Genomic DNA, 17,979 nt, shown 5'->3' on the forward strand with positions numbered 1-17,979 from the left:
GTCTGCCCTAATTGCAGAGGACAGACTCTACATGGGGTGGGAATCCTTCCCCCTTAGGGATTACGTTGGGGTAGTTAAGTGCAATATTTGCCACCTTTTCGGTCACATGGCCAAAGGATGTACGAGCAAAACTCCAACGTGCAGCCACTGTGCCATCACCGGCCATGACCGCGAGGACTGCCCCAACAAAGGAAACCCCCCCAAATGCGTAGCCTGTCACAAGCACAAGCAGCCGTCGGACCACTCCACCGGCAGTCTTGACTGCCCAGCAAGGCTCCACGCTGAACTGCGTGAGAGGGCCATGGTGGACTACACTGCCACGCGATGATCTCCTTCGCTCAGTTGAACGTCAACCTGAGCGACGCCGGCTCGGCAGAGTTAATTGAGACTATGCGGGCCAAAGGCCTGTCTCTGGCGCTGGTACAGGAGCCGTACCACTGGGCCACTGAAAGGGGCCCAAAAGCCACTAAAAAGGGACTCGGGTGTGCGGGTCTTGTCGTCAGCGCCAGGGGTGCTGAGCCGAAGGCCTGCGTTTTCGCTCTTGACCCTCGCCTTGGCGTGCTGTCGCTCTCGCACCTGTCAACTGAGTTAGTCGCGTGTGCAGACATAAGCTTTCCCGGAGGAGGCAGCGTGGTGGTTATCTCCGCCTACTTCAGCTTTAAGAGTACAAAGGAACACGTGGCATCAGTGCTCGACGGCATCCTACGCGCAGTTGGTGGCAGGGATGTCATCATCTGTGCGGATGCGAACGCGCAATCCCCCCTCTGGGCGCCCGTGGATACCCCCCTGTGCGACGCGGACGTCATCGAGGAGTTGGTTCACCAGCACAACCTGGTCGTCCTCAACGACCCTAATAGCGTGCCGACTTTTGTGTCGCACGCAAACTCCGGAAGTACCCACATCGACATCACCCTGGCCACTGAGTCCGTCGCGAGACGTATCAGCGGCTGGAGAGTCCATGAGAGCGCTTCCATGAGTGATCACCGGTTGATCACTTTTGAGCTGGCCCCTGAATCCTCGCACGATGGCGGCTCTGACGTTTCCCCAACCCCTCCCGCGCGATTTAGAACGCGCGACGGGAATTGGGAAAAGTTTGAAGAGGCGCTTTCCAAAAAGCTTGACAGGACATCCAGAACCCGATTTCCGGACCTACACTCGGCCGCCTCACGACTGACTGCAGACATCACCGGATCAGCCGAAGCTTCACTCGGACGCTGCAAGCCCAAACCACCAAGCCAGTCGCCGTGGTGGACGCAGCATGTTTCTCGCCTGCGTGATCTTTTCAGAAAAGCGCGTAAGGCCCATCAACGTGCACGCCTGCGCAAGCAACCACCTGCCTCCATCGATCCCCTTGCAACCATGGCCAAATCCACTCGAACGGAATACAAGAAAGCAATCACGCAAGCCAAGAAAGACTACTGGCGTAATTTCGTCACCATTAAGGGAGGTTCGGACCCCTGGGGCCCTCCATATCGCGCACTGAGGCTGGGACTCAGACCGACGAGCCTCTTGTGCGGCATCGAGAAACCGGGTGGCGGATTCACCAGTACCGAGTCTGAAACGGCTGCGGTCCTACTCGAGGCCCTCATCCCCCTGGATGATGAATCCAGGGACGATGACGCCATGAGGATGGCCCGCTTTGAGGCTTCTCTTCCCATCGACACGGATCACTCATCGTTGCCTTCCGAACAGGAGATCAATCACATCGTGCGTTCGTTGATTGCTGGCAAGGCCCCGGGCCCGGACTGCATTGACAATTTACTTGTCAAACGCACATGGGCCATCGCCGCGCCAGAGATTACAGCCCTCTTCAGTGACTGCATCAGAAGCGGCACGTTCCCCGACTGCTGGAAGAAGGGCTTACTTAAGGTAATCCCCAAAGCTGGCAGCCGAGAACCGTCTAGCCCTAAAGCCTACCGCCCTCTAACACTTCTGCCCGCTCTGGGCAAAGTGCTGGAGAAGCTACTGTGCCACAGGATTGAAGCCCACCTGGAGACACACTCGCCGCTTTCCGATAAGCAATTTGGATTCAGAAGAGGCAAATCAACAGTCGACGCCATTAGGAACGTGATTGCCATTGCTGAAAATTCTCGCCGTAAATACGTCCTAGGAGTTTTCCTGGACATTGCAGGTGCGTTTGATAGTGCGTCCTGGCCTCTTATACTTCGAAAGCTCCGGCTGAAGAGACTACCAGGAAATTTGTTCGCGTCAATTCAAAGTTATTTCACGAATAGATCGATCGAGTTTCGTGTTGGATCAACAACAATAGAGAGGAAAACCAGCATGGGATGTCCCCAAGGCTCAGTCCTCGGGCCCCTTCTCTGGAACGTACTCTTCGACGATCTCCTTAGAATTCCGCTTCCAACCGACTGTACTGTCATTGCCTACGCAGACGATGCGCTGCTGCTGGTCGAGGCCGACAGCAGGGCGAAGATTGAGAGCACCGTTGGCGAAGCTTTAGCATCAATTGAGGCTTGGGGTAGATTAACTAGACTATCATTCGCACCTTCCAAGACAGAAGCCATTGTCCTTAAAGGACCGAGACGACTTAGCTGTTCGAGACTACCCACAGTCCGATTCGGTGACACGAGAGTGAAAGTGTCGAAGATCGTCACCTATCTAGGCGTCAAAATGGACACAATGTTAAATTTCCTACACCATGCCGAAACCCAAGTCCACAAGGCTGGGGCGGCCTTCCAGAGGATCGGCCGCATGGCTGGTGAAGGATGGGGCTTAAAAGTAAGGGCGCTCAAGATCGCCTACGGCGCCATTTTTATGGGAATAGCGGCTTATGGCGCCAGTGCCTGGTGCCCGCGCATTCCCAAGAGTGTCAAACTTAGAATCTCTTTTTTAAGAGGACAGCGCAGCGCGCTCCTGTCCATTACCAAGGCCTACCGTACGACATCAACCGACGCGCTCCCGGTCCTGGCCGGTATTCTCCCACTTGACCTGCACATTCAGGTCAGCGGCGCTTCAGTGTTGCTCCTCAAAGGTGAGGAGGCCGACGTTGGTGATTTTCATCTCGTCCCCCCCCCTCGACGAGCCGGCGAGGGATTAGCACTACTGAAGCGCAAAATTAGACTCATGTCGCTAGATGCGGCCATTAAGACCTGGCAGCGAAAGTGGGACGAATCCACCAAGGGCCGGCACACATACAGCTTTTTTCCAGACATTCAGTGGCGAATGGAGATAACCAAGTATTTGACTCCAGACCATTACACCAGTCAATTTGTGACTGGTCATGGTGGTTTCGCTGGCAGGCTCTTTGAGCTTGGACTTGTAAGCCATCCGACATGTCCATGCGGATGGGAGGTACAGGATGCCAATCACATCCTATGGGAGTGTCTGAGTATGTGCTCCGAACGGGAGGAAATGCTCAGGTCGGTCCAACCAGCTGTTGGACCCATCGGCCCGTCCGACCTGGTTGCTACTAAGGCCAACTATCTTGCATTCAAAAAATTTGCGGCGTCTTACTACGGGCGTGAAGATCTCTTCACATAAATTTTGCTGCCTGTATGATTAGCTTCGTTCTTTGTTATATTAAAATAGTAGCTTCTTTTTCTTTAAAGTAAATTCCATGTGCTTTTTCTCTCCCTGGCACTTTGCATTAGAGTAAACTCAGTAAACTCAGTCAGAGCTCACTTTGAGCGTAGCAACCTAAGTCTTGGGCATCTTCTCCCAGGACACTCCCAGGCCAATTTTTAGATGCTTCACATCACCAATTGATGGGTCCCGTGATACTCTCGATTAAGACCGAGGGTGGTACGGGGCGGGTTTTGGTGGAGGGAATTTAACTTCAATGTCGCAACTGACTTATATGATAGATTTCATGCAAGCTCTAGGCTGGATAATCAACAAGAAAAAATCTTGTCTGATTCCAAGCCAACAGCGGGAGTTCTTGGGTATCACGTGGGATACTCACAACAATCGGAAATATCTATCAACAGAGAAGTGCACATCACTTCGTCACCACCTGCAATTGCAGATCCAAAAAGGCAGTTGGTCGCTCAGGCAGGCCCAACGCCTCCTCAGGCGACTCAACTTTGCAACCTTCGTCACTCCACAGGGGAGGTTGCATTGCCGAGGTCTACAACGTACGAGCGCTCAATTATCGAGGAGCCACCCTCACAAATCAGCATCGATTCCTCCACAAGCTCGAGAGGACATCATGTGGTGGATTCGAGCGGTGGGCTCCTCAGGAAAGATTCACAGGGCAACCTACAATCACTTCCTCACCACAGACGCAGCCGATTCAGGCTGGGGAGCGCAGTTAGACGAGTACCACCTATCAGGTACATGGACAAAACGCCAATCCACGTGGCACTCCAACCGAAAAGAGCTGTTTGCGGTACTTTCAGCCATACAACTCCGGGAACAAACGTTCAGGGGATCAGAATTACTCCTACAAACCGACAACAAAACAGTGGTGGCCTACATCGACAACGAAGGGGGCACAAAGTCCGCAAGCCTACTAAGTCTTTGCCGACAGATCCTGGAAGTCGCCAACCAGGCCAGTATATCATTGACTGCACAATACCTTCCAGGAAAATACAACTGCGTGGCAGACCATCTCTCACGCAGCAAAATTATCCCAGAATGGCACCTAGTTATGGCGGCTACAGCTCCCCTATTTCAAAGATGGGGACTCCCAGACGTAGACCTGTTCGCGTCCAACACAGCCCATGTTGTCGCAACCTATGTCTCACGAAATCCGAACGATGCTCTTGCACTGTTCCACGATGCCTTCAGTCGACAGTGGGACTTCAAACTAGCCTGGATATTCCCGCCACCGAATCTAATTCCACAAGTATTGGCACACCTGAACATGGCAAGGGGAAAATATTTACTAGTGGCCCCATGGTGGAAGAAGTGTTTTTGGAGCGCAGACCTACAGCAGAGATCACTGGAACCCCCCTACCCGATCCCGCACTTGGAGTCATTTCTAGTGGATACAGTGACAAACCATCCACCTCCACAAGTCCGGGACCTATCACTCCAGTTATGGATAATTTTGGGTGGGCAGAGTTAATTTCTAGCTGGTCGGTAGAGGACAGATCACTTCTCACTTCTGGCTGGCGACCATCCACTTTGAAGACTTATAGACCGGCATGGGACAAATGGAAGACATGGTGCATGGCCAACACGATAAGCTATAATACCCCCGAGCCGATTGAAGTGGCTAGATACCTGAGTCACTTATACAATAAGGAAGGTCTTTCATATAACACTATTCTTGTACATAAGTCAGCCATAGCTACCTTTTGCAAACCTATGATCAGTAAAGACATCAGCAGTAACATAGTAGTGCGTCATATGTTAAAAGCCATATCCACCCGCAAGACTAGACCTACAAAACCACCGATTTGGGATCCTAGAATAATCGTGGACTACCTCAAGAAAACAACACCACTAGTATACAACCTATATGAGGTTTCACGCAGAACAGCTATACTATTATTACTCGCATCGGGACGACGGGTTCATGACCTTACCCTACTCAGTATAGCGGATAATGGCCTAGTCGATAATGGCGACCATATAATTCTATGGCCAGTGTTTGGTTCCAAGACGGACACATCAAGGCACCGCCAATCTGGATGGAAATTAAGCGCTTCCAGTTGCCAAAACATCGATCCAGTTTTTTGGCTACGAAAACTTATCTGCGTTTCCAATGAGAGAAGAGAAGAGGGTGGTAATATTCCGGCATTATTTATCTCGTCAAGAGGCCCCCCAAAACCTGCGACTCGAGCAGTCATTGGAAATTGGGTGAAGTCAGTACTCGCTGATGCAGGGGTACAGGAATCACCAGGCAGTACTCGATCAGCAGTCGCCTCTCTAAATTGGTTAGAGAACTACCCCATAGATGACATCCTGCAGAGAGGTAATTGGCGCCAAGAAGCTACTTTTAAGACATTTTACCAGAGACCGATAGACACACAGACTTCTACAGCGGGAGAACAAAATATGTTGACCTCTCTATTCAGCCCGGTACACTGAGCCTAAAAGCAAGGAGATGTTATACCTAATTCTCATGTTAGGTTCATCCACCTTATCTTGCAGGATCTATCTTGCTTTACCAAGTGATAACAAACAGATATCTCAAGGGACTTCAGAGTCAATAGCGAATAATGAAAGGAGTTTTACCTACCATTAAAACTCTTATTATTCTTGTTGACTCTGAAGTCCAGAGAACACCTACCTGGTTTCCTTGAGACATATCAAATTGAATACCAAAGACAAAGCACGCCGCGATACAAGCGTCAGTCCTGCCAGCCGGTAAAAAACAAGATGAACAACCAGAGAGGTAAATAATCGAGAAGAAAAGGGGGTAAAAAGGGGCCAGCGCAGAAGAACACAAGGCAAAAATACGATCAACATCTCAAGGGACTTAAGAGTCAACAAGAATATTAAGAGTTTTAATGGTAGGTAAAACTCCTTTCATTATAGGTACGACGTATTTTGATTTAAAATAATATTACATTCATTGATTTACGTTTATTCTCGCTGCAGTTATTTAATGGATAAACTTTGGTCTTTTGGGTAAAATGTCAAACGCATTTGAAATCCTAAAGAACCCCATAGAAGAGAGTAAAGAAAATATTTTTATTTAAAAATGTAAATAATAATATGACAATAAGTTTACCTAATCCTTTTTCTGAATTCAATTAGATGTTCAATAATTTTGTTTTATAGGTAGGTAGGTAGGTACCTATCTATATTATAATATTGAAACTTTATTTTTTTTAAATCAAAGCAATTTAATTTTTTGTGGAAAGCTTTCTTAACATTTAATTTGATATTCAATACTTTAAGTACCAGTACCTACTAAACAAAGCATCGTCTATTAAATTTGATCTAAACTTTCTAACGATTCCAAAGTAGGTAGGTAGGTATGTAATTGTGATTAAAATATCGTAATCGGGAAAAAAAGTATCTTAAATTACGATAAATTTAATATAATATTAATATTATGATGTAATGGCAGCACCAAAATTCATTTTAGTTTTCACGTAATTCGCTAGATCTCGCTGTAATGCTCGCTGTCAAATTATTAGGATTTTCTTCCCAAAACAGCTAAACATTACGATTTGTAGAACATTAAAATTTTCATACAAGTGATTTATTATGTTGAGTGTAAAAATATTTATTTATGCTTCATTTCATAAGATGTGAGTTTTATGTTTAATGTCCCGCGTAAACGATGACCTTGCGTAGACAGCTGCGTGTACTAAAATTCTCGAATGTGTATTGAATTGACTAAACATGGCTGACAGATAAACTTACCTGTTTTGACGTTTCGGTTTTCCAATCGCTTTATCAGTTGTGTTGTGAAAATTTAAATAAATGTTGATTAGTTAATGTTTTTATACACATGGGATGGCTTTGGTGACCGTTCAGAGATCTCCAAGCGTGACAAATTCACCACAAAGCTCGGTGAGTAAAAGAAATGATTCATCTTTGTTTGCATCCTTTATCTTGTTTTATCCTGATATGTATGTTGTTTATTCTCACATAAAATGTTTTTTTCATCTGTAATGTTCGTTAAACATCAGTTGATTTATCAAACTGACACTGTTTAATATAAATCTAAATGAAGATTGGTATTTTTACTGTATGTTTAAAATGTGTTCATAGTTTCCTACACACTTGCCTAAAACAGTTTAACTTTTTTATTTATTGTGGCGGTTCTATATTTTAAAAATAGCATTGTGTAAGTGCAACCAGCTAGTCGTTGTGTTATACTCTTATATTAGTTTTGTGTAAATTTTAAGACCTGTGATTAAAGAATAATCATCAAAAGATTTATTTGTTTAGTTATGGGTTTCAGCCGTGTGTACGTCGTGATCTATGATAATATTGTCACCATGAATTCCTATTTGGTTGATAAGGCATCGTGAGACAAAGGTTGTTAGCCTTGTTGACCTGTTTATTCAGTAATTTATCAGTAACGGTAAGCCATCGTCATCTCTAGCCAATCTTCTAGTTTAGTTCCTTCTGTTGCACTTCATGACTACGGCGCATGCGTGATGCTGAGTTCCTTGTGATCACATTGATACGATACTCAGTAGCAGGTATCGCTCTTCTCTCTAATACATTCCAAACAATGATATTTTTGCCGATCACAATGTTTCTACGTACTAATTATTAACATTAAGATGCATAGTTTTAAAACCAATACATAGGATATTTATTGAAAATTTGATACATAATATGGTTTATCCGTTTATGTTGAAATACGGTGCTCAACTTGGTATTGACAGTTTTGCTTGTGAGCGGCCCGCCCGTCCGAACTTAATATCCATTTTATTGCATACATTGCAATAATTGTTATTACAAGAACATAATAATATTATACACCGAGATAGCGAAGTTGTGACAACGGACCCATAATGAAAAATTCGAGGGTGGGTCAATAATTCCTTAGAAAAAAGCATTAAAACAGTTTTTATTTTTGTATTTTTTTTTATTTCTCAACATAATCTCCTTGGAGCTCAATACACTTGGTTAGACGTTTCTCAATTTTTTTTAAACCGTCAGAAAAATAAGTTTTCGGAAGGTCCTCAAAATAAGCATTTGTCCGATCGATGACTTCTTCATTTGAAAAAAAACGTTGTCCACTTAGCCATTTTTTTTAGTTTGGGAAAAGGAAAAAGTCACTGGGGGCTAAATCTGGCGAATACGGTGGGTGGTCGACCAATTCGAACTTCAATTCTTCAATTTTAGCCATTGATCGTAAACATGTGTGAACACGGGCATTGTCCTGATGAAAGAGGTTTTTTTTCCTGTTTAAATGAGGCCGTTTTTCTTCAATTTCGGTTTTTAGCTGGTCCAATAAAAATGCATAATAATCACCTGTTATTGTTTTTCCTTTTTCCAAATAGTCAACGAAAATAATTCCACGTGCATCCCAAAATACAGTAGCCATAACCTTACCAGCTGATTTTACGGTTTTCGCCTTCTTTGGACATGGTTCGCCTTTCGCAATCCACTGCTTTGACTGTTCTTTCGTCTCGGGAGTATAGTGGTGTATCCATGTTTCATCTACAGTCACAAAGCGACGAAAAAATTCATCCGGATTGCGTTGCATGAGCGACAACAGGGCTTTAGAGGCCACCACCCTATTGCGTTTATTGTCGACTGTGAGCAAACGCGGCACCCATCTTGCAGAAACTTTTTTCATGCCCAATTTGTCATGTAAAATAGAAATGACGCTACCTTTTGAGATCCCTGTAACCTCAATTATCTCACTCAACTTTAATCTTCGGTCACTTAACACCATATCGTGGATTTTATTGATCATTTCTGGTGTAGTCACCTCTACAGGACGTCCTGAGCGTGGTTCATCCTTTGTTGATGTACGACCACGTTTAAATTCATTTAACCAGTTATAAATAGTTGCAAGTGAAGGAGCAGATATGCCGTGAACTAAATCCAACTCATTTTTTATTTCCTTTGCTGTAAACCCTTTTATATTAAAATGTTTAATAACAGCTCTAAACTCAATTTTCTCCATTTTTGTAAACAAGCAAATTTTTTTTTAAATGTACGAAAATAAAAAACAACAACCCTACCAATCTGATTGAAACTTCGCAGCATACTGAATCGGTAGTGCCGCTGCATGAAAACAAACCGCTTACAGTACTAGTCGCGCCACCTGTCGGCTTTTCTAAGGACTTATTGACCCACCCTCGTACTTAAAACGAGTGATCCCTTTGAATGTGCAATATAAATTCTTTTTGCGAATTAGTATTTGCGAATAGGTATGCGGTTATGTTAGATTAATGATCTTTAACGCCATTCTCTAAGACATTGCAATATTAATAAATGGAAATATGTTATTTGTTTTTTTTGTCACCATGTTTATAAATATGTAAAATTATCACTTCATAATTAAAAAATTGAACCTGTTTTTTTGCTCTATGAGTAGAATTACCCATGTAAATATCTTCGAGTTAGCTACCTGGCCCACCGAGCATAAAAATTGCGATCTGGCCTTTTCCAAAAAAAAAATCGGTGCGTGTACTTCGTTATGTACGCGCGTTAGAAGTTATAATTCTTTGGCGTAACAAAACAAAAACAAAACTTGTGATAACCTAGATTCTTCGACTAGCTCTTAATTATCTTGTTTAAGTAAACACTCAAGAAAAGTACTAAATTATATAATTATATCTCGTTGTTTTTATTTTTAAAGTAACAACTGTCACTCTGACGTTTAATCGTTTATGTAAGGAATTGCCAATGACCGACAATAATAAATTCGTTGCCTAGGCAACGGAACAATTCTACTATCAAACTTGCGTTTGTATACAGCTGACTGATTCGCAGCTAACTTCATACTGTCGCGCACTTTCGTAACGGTGTGCGCGTGCAGCTCTCAATTTCACTCTCTACCAAACGCCCCAAAAGAAGTATAACTTCAAAAAGTTTGCCGATCTCTCTTAATTCGTGGAAAACCGCCATTCCTCCGTATGTTGTAGCTTAACCACTAGGGAATGACAAAAGAAATAGCGTATTTCAAAAAAACACTACCTTATTCTTAGGTCAATAATTATTATAAAGCAATCATTATTCATAAGATTTTTATCACACTTGAATTGTCAAAGACATAGCTTATAATAAATATCTTTAGAATCATCTTCAAAATGTGTTAATCTTGCCGATTTTTTGAATAATAAAATGCCTATTCTTGTCAAATTTGGGATCACAGAGATTATCAAAATAATTTTTTATCGTGAATATTTTACAAAAATTATCTCGTAATAAATTATACTAATGGTTTTATAAATGCGTTTAAAAATTAATAAATGTAAAAAATCTTAACACCACTGCACAGTTCTGTACCGAAATATGACTATATTCTAAAACATTAGAGCGAGAGGTTTAAAAGAATACTATTTTATGTAACAAAAATACTTTATGCAGTCATCAAATGTTTAAAATAACTATAAAGGATAATAAGGCTTCAAAATTATATAAATAGATTATCTACAACGTTTAAGGAGTGTCCAGGATCATGGTTTGAAAATACAATAAAAACTCAATTTTGACCTTCGACGAGCATGTCCCCCCTTAAATACTGTGAAAATGCAGAGCAAAACAAAATACGTTTCACTTCTACCACGTGTACTTGACACACACACACTATTTTGACATATTATGTAGTTAGAATATTGCAGGGTTTAAAGATTTCATTTAGTCAAGAAAAATAAAGTTGCTACAATGAAAAACCAATATTTGGTTTATATTATGTACATTATGACATATTAATTTCCATAATTCTGCATCTAAATCTCGTAATAATGCAATTACATACTATGGTTATATATACCTACTACTTTACTTTACTACTACACTACAGTATTATACGACTCTCTTTGTCCAAGATCATCATTTCGCGTGGTTTTTGTGAAAACGAAAGAATCTTGGGTTGTTACCGTAGCTATGTGAACACAGCATTCTCATGTGCTGCGTGCGCACGGTGGGAAAATGTTGTACTAATCGTAATGTCATATTTATTTTGAAAATGCAGTCCGTATTTGTACTCGAAGTTGAGTGGGTGTCGTCGATTCGCGCGTCTAACTTTTAACGCGTGTGATCTGACGTTTGCCTCCCTCGCATAAACGATCCACCCGACTCGGTGTGAAACATGAACTGTGCGAAAATGATGTGCAATTGATCAGTGATTTACTATTAAAAATTCTCAGTTGGACGTTCCAGTAAAAATAATATTTCAAAATAGTGACTAGATGACTAAAGAATGAAAATAAACATCGCCCAGCAATTTGTTGTCATATTTTGCACCTGTAATGATTCAATGTGATGGTAGTCGTCGATATTATGCCCAATTAATTTGTTTAAGGAATCATGGACATACTTAGCGGACGAAGTATAAACATAGTAAACAAAATATAATATTGTATTTTATTTGGTGTTTGACTGATTATGACCAAAAAATATTGCAGTGTTTTTTTGACGTGTGTTAAGTCGATTTGTCCTGTAACAAAACTGCATTTTTTTGTTTGATTTAAATATATTTAATACCGAAGTATTCCGATCAAAATAAAATCATGACTTTTATAATGGATTTTGAATGTGAAATTTAATATAAATAGTGATATGATATTGTGATGTGCAAAACAATGCTTATTACTAATTACGTATGTACTGTGTCAATCGGCTACAATACCTACGAATGATTTTGGATATCTCAATACACGAGATGTTTCTTTTAATCTTACAAACAAGTCGTGAGTGATACCTAAATATTGTTTGTCTCGGCGGCTGTTTTTAAAGTGTGGGTCGCGATGCTGTACGTTCTGCCGGCCGGGAATGCCGGCTCGACCGTAGCCTCATGGGGCGGGGGCGGGGGCGGCGGAAGCGCCCGCCAGGCGTCGCGGCGCCCCCCTAGGCCCGTCGCCTGCCCTCCGCCAACATCCAACAAAAACAATAATAATGTAAGTTTTCAGAAAACCCCAATTGAATTGTACTCGCCCGAGCTAATATTTCGATTATTTGATTGTGTGTAAACACTGTAAACAGCAATGGCGAAGGGTGGAGGTAGGCTGTTGAGATCAATCGAAAATAGTGCACACAAAACTTTGTCAGTCATACATATTTGTTTTCATTGAAATAAGACTACAATTTACAGACGGTGTTGGTTAGTTTTTAAAATTCAATTAAACCCTGCGAAACCAAGCAAAAATAAATAATATGTAGTAAAATGTACACGTCTATCTATAAAATATCTAAAATTATGCAATTAAATCATACATAACTTTTCATATTTTATAGATATTATAATACTTTTCATCTATTATAGTTTTGTTTAGGCAGATATTAATGAATTTAAAAAATTAACCAACAATATTGTGTAATGTATTCTTAATCCAACGAAAAAAATAAGTATGAATGAAAAAGTGTGCACAATTTTGTCGTATCGCCCAACGTATATCAAAACTATTATGGTTTGGCTTAGTCAGGATTTAATTGGATTTTTAAAACTAACCAACACCATCTGTAAATTGTAGTCTTAGTTCAATAAAAACAAACATTGTTATGGCCGATCTTAACAGCCTACCTCCACCCTTCGCTACTGGTAAATAGTGTAAACATTCAATTATTAAACGTGCACATGTGTACACAACAAAATATTTACCTGATTTCAGTTTCTACTTTTACATTTAAATTGTTTTGTTGCGACCTGAGTTTCGCTTTTCAGCATCTTCAGGCATTATACAGGTATACATTATAATATTAAATTAATGTAGGTAATAATTAAGTACCTACTGTTTATCTCAGTGGCGAAGGGTTGAGGTTGGCTGTTAAGATTCATCATAAATAGTGGACATTAAACTCATTCAGTCATACATATTTGTTTTCATTGAACTAAGACTACAAATTGCAGATAGTGTTGGTTAGTTTTTAAAAATCATTTAAAATCTTATCAAGTCAAGCAAACTTAAATGCATATTATGACACATACGTTATTATTGAAAATAACATTGGTACTCTTTAACACGTTTTCTCCACATTCGAGAATTAAACCATGTTAGAGCCTTACCCAGAAGGCAACCTACTTCCCATTATTTTTTGTGTTCCTTGATAAACTACTTACTTTGCGATAAGAAGTAGGTATGTAAGGTTGTAATTAATATTTATATTTTTCAGTCGATAAGTTAGCATTGTAGTAATTGATATTGGCTGCCTGAAAATGTCTCAAATTTCGTCGGCCTGCATAATTTCACCAGCTTACTTATAAGTTATAGGTACTTAATAAGATTAATTCCCTTCAACTGAAACCTAATTCCTTCTCAGTCAGCTGGCAAGCTTCGCGGTGTAATTCATTTATATATTATTGAGTCGTGACAAAACTAGGTATTTACCTACACCTATCGTTCACCGTAATTATTAGGTAGGTACCTACCGTTAATCTTGCGCCCTAATTTTAACTTAGGTAATTATATATCAGCTACTCCAATCAATCTCCAGTCTGCATTACATACGTAATATATGTATTTGCACGGTAGAACTTGGCGTATAGGAAATTAAAATGCTGTATTCAATGACAAATTTGGTGATGAAGTAATTATTATTTTAGGCCACGGTTTGTACATCACTGCTGTGTATGAGAGGGTAGAATAAATACCCTTCCAATAGGAAAAATAAAACCAATTATAACAGCGGCATTTATGAATTCACAAACAACGGCTGTTAACGGGGGTCTACGACACTGGAGTTTGCAATCCTTGTGAATTATTTTTGAGAAAAAGCCACCCTTTTGACAAGAAAAGAAGTGTTAACTAAGTACTTAAAAAACAAAATTTATCTAAGAGTATCTAAAAAATACCACTTGCATAGATGCTTATTAAAACTTCGAATATAAATATGGTGGCAAAACGACTTTCTGTTAAAAAACCGGGCGAAGTTAGGGGGTTTGACGGTACATATTTTGGCACTAAATTATCAATCAAGAAAGTGCTGAAAGATAATGTCTTGTACTCCTTTGTTCAACTGCATTTATATTATATCCACCAGACAGTATATTAACATGTGTATTTTTGCAAAATTTCGCTGGTTTTGTCTAATTTCGGGATTATGATCTCTGGTCTAGACAGGGAACTCAGAAATAATGAGAACTGAAATACCTAACGGGTAAGGAGAAGCAGGCAACCGATCTCGAGTGAGGAAGAATACGGGATAAATTTAAACACGTGTCAAGAATACGCCGAATACTGAAAACTGCTCTCGGCTTCTGCATTGACGCTCATTTAATATTGGTGTATTACACATATTATTGCACGTCTGTAATGCGTGGTTAATTTTCGTAGAACACTCACACATTCAAAACCTTGCGTCATAAATTACTGTATTGGTATATATACTTACCTATATATAATTATAGCCTATTGGAATTCTATGTATTATCTGTTCTGTGAGTCTACACTACTTGCCATAACTATGATCGTATAATTATAATACAAGGTGACGTGTCGATCGCATACTGTGTATTGATTAATGATTTTGCAACGACTGGTCTGGTCTCTTCACATGTTGTGATGATCATCAGAGTTTTTTTTATTATGAGCCAAAAATCGTGGAAATTCAACAATGATGCATCCGAATCATTCTCCTCCGCCAATACATGTCAGTTTGTACAGTACATTCGCACGATTGTCTATTGTTGATTGCTTACAATGGCTTGTCATCATCGTCATTAGTGTCGGCCGGTGGAAAAGCGTCCACCTCGTTTTCCTGTCAATTTTGTGGATAGTTAGTTACCATAGCGACGCATTTCCCATCGTTTTGTTTTGTACTCGCTTTCACTCACTCACTATCCGGCTACTGAATCATAAAACAACGAGTCGTCCGTTGTTATTTAATGATATGTGGTTGATTCTTTTTAGGATATCTTTGGTGTTGCCCAGGGGGGCAGATAGGTGACCTGGTACCCGCCGAGAATTTTTTCGAGTCAATCAGACCAATTTATGCAAATTAAAGAAAAATACATACAGAAGAGTAGAAATGAGTCCAATCGTCAAATATGGTGTTTGGCTGTATAATCTCATTCAATAATCATTAATTATTTTATAATATACTTGTAATCTATGGTATTGTAATATTAAAACTATATATTAAATAACATTTTCAAGAGTTTCACAAAAAATACACCAATATCAACCATGTAGTTTAAACGCACGATAGACAACATCATTAAAAACCACACCCGTTCTGCGATGGGGATATTTAAAATAATTTGGTTATTTGTGTATTTTTCTTTAGTATAATACCATATTAATTAAAATAAGCAGAATATGTAGTAGGTACTTACTAATTCCTTTTATTCTAATAATAACCAGGACCGGTTTCGTCCGTTTCAAAGATTGTTATTAAACGAATTAGTACTACATAAATAAGTACATATTGTGTTTTATTTTAATTAATACAATGAATTTCACCAAGAATTTATAGTTAAAACCATAAAAGAAAAAAATATAATGTTGTACATTATTTTCGATAATAATGAGTATATTAGAACACGTAGGTTATTCCCAAAATCTCGTCATTTTAGCTTTTTCATTTCCATGATTTCGGTACTTATCAAGAAATTGTACGGGTTGTCGAAATACAGGATTTTGGCTTTTCAAATCCTAATGAGTGTCCAAAATCAAGCTTTGGGTCTAATTTTTGTCTCTGACTCAATGACATTATTAATGGACCACGCATTCAATACAGTAGCTGGCAAGTAAATTCGCACATAGCTACATTTGCACATGTATAGGTAGACGTCACACAATCTCCATTATGCGATATCACGCATCGGGAATTTATAGCAATATGACCTTTATTGTAATGGCGTTAGAACAGTGTTTCTAGTGTCAATGTTCATTTGAGCGAACCCGTTCGAACCGAACCATTCGGCAGACCCGACAAAAAGCGTCGGGAATTTATAGCAATATCACCTTTATTGTAATGGCGTTAGAACAGATTATGCCATTCGGCAGACCCGTCAAAAAGTGAGTGTCATTTTTTTGTTCCAGATGCTTCGTCCATATTAATGTCATTGATTGCATGTCGTAAGATTGCCGGCAGCGATCTATATCCTCGTCACTCTGTGTTGTGGATTATTCTCTATTCCTGTCGGGCGACGTTCGACCTTTCTTTGTCAAGTGGGACGCGCTTTGCGTTCCTCTCCTCGGGTGATTGATTGATGGGCGACGGAGAGACCGACCGCGATATTTTCATTTCAATCTACGCGACACTATGCCGCCCTGATACCTATTCAATTTCCAAAAATGGTAAATTTCGCTCCGAGGTCGATGGAGTACAGGGAACTCAGAAATAATGGGAACTGAAATACCTAACGGGTAAGGAGAAGCAGGCAACCGATATCGAGTAAGGTAGAATACGAGATAAATTTAAACATCAATCACTACAATTTTTATTTTGTGGAAAGACATTGTTTCAGATATGACAAACAATTACTATGTTAAGATTGCCAATTGAGAATGTCCTAAACTCCTAAGGACGAAATCAGTCCTGTGTTGATTAATTGTATAATTAATTGAAAATCAATACGACGCTCAGTGGAACTTGAACCCGCGTTCACTGACCGCCAATGTACTCTACCAACCAGTGGCGAAGAGTGGAGGTAGGCTGTTAAGATCCGCCATAAATAGTGCACACTAAACTTTGTCAATCATACATACTTGTTTTCATTGAAATAAGACTACATTTTACAGATGGTGTTGGTTAGTTTTTAAAATTCAATTAAACCCTGCGAAAACCAAGCCATAATAAATAATAGTCAAAAAATACTCGTATATCTATAAAATATCTAAAATTATGCAATCAAATCATACATAAATTTGGATATTTTATAGATAAAATAATAATTTTTATCTATTATAGTTTGGTTTAGGCATAGCTTGATGAATTAAAAAAATGAACCAACAATATGTGTAATACGTATTTTTAATCTAACGAAAACAAATAAGTCAGAATGAAAAAATGGGCACAATTTTGTCATATCGCCTAAAATATACCAATGCTATTATGGTTTGGTTAAGACAGGGTTTAATTGATTTTTAAAACCCAACCAATACCATCTGCAAATTGTAGTCTTATTTCAATAAAAATATGTTCATTTGACTGAAAAAGGTTAATGTGCACTATTTATGGCGGATCTTAACAGCCTACCCCCACCCTTCGCCACTGCTACCAACTAAGCTATGTGCGTCCTATCTAATTACGACGAAATTAACTAGTAGTATTTACATTTACAAACAATTCTGTGGGGTCCCGTGTGATACATAGTAATAATAATATATTAAATTACTTATACATAAATAAGATTGATAGTAAGAAATTTGTTTTTGAATATTGTTGATTTTTTATACATGTCGGAAGATAGCGATTTGAACGAGAATAAACCAATGTCAGATTTACTCGTAAAGTGAGGAGCACTTCGCTAATGGATAT

The 17,979-nt window shown here is 40.0% G+C and overlaps 1 protein-coding gene across 2 annotated transcripts in view; it reads left to right on the plus strand.

Annotated features, from left to right (window-relative positions):
• Window positions 1–7,021: 7,021 nt before the first annotated feature.
• Window positions 7,022–17,979, plus strand: part of ssh (Protein phosphatase Slingshot) — a 405,463-nt gene continuing 394,505 nt past the window's right edge. Inside the window, exon 1 of one of the 2 annotated variants that reach the window (XM_085957904.1) lies at window positions 7,022–7,434. In XM_085957904.1, coding sequence (XP_085814030.1) covers window positions 7,378–7,434 — 57 coding nt within the window. In that variant the 5' untranslated portion in view covers window positions 7,022–7,377. Of the gene's footprint in view, window positions 7,435–11,545; window positions 12,456–17,979 lie in introns of those variants that run through there. The other variant, XM_085957903.1, reaches the window with a different exon arrangement.

This window comes from Rhyacophila brunnea, unplaced genomic scaffold (genome assembly GCF_057557595.1).
Source record: "Rhyacophila brunnea isolate RB1 unplaced genomic scaffold, BYU_Rbru_1.0 scaffold_7, whole genome shotgun sequence".
In the NCBI taxonomy this organism is placed as follows: domain Eukaryota; kingdom Metazoa; phylum Arthropoda; class Insecta; order Trichoptera; family Rhyacophilidae; genus Rhyacophila; species Rhyacophila brunnea.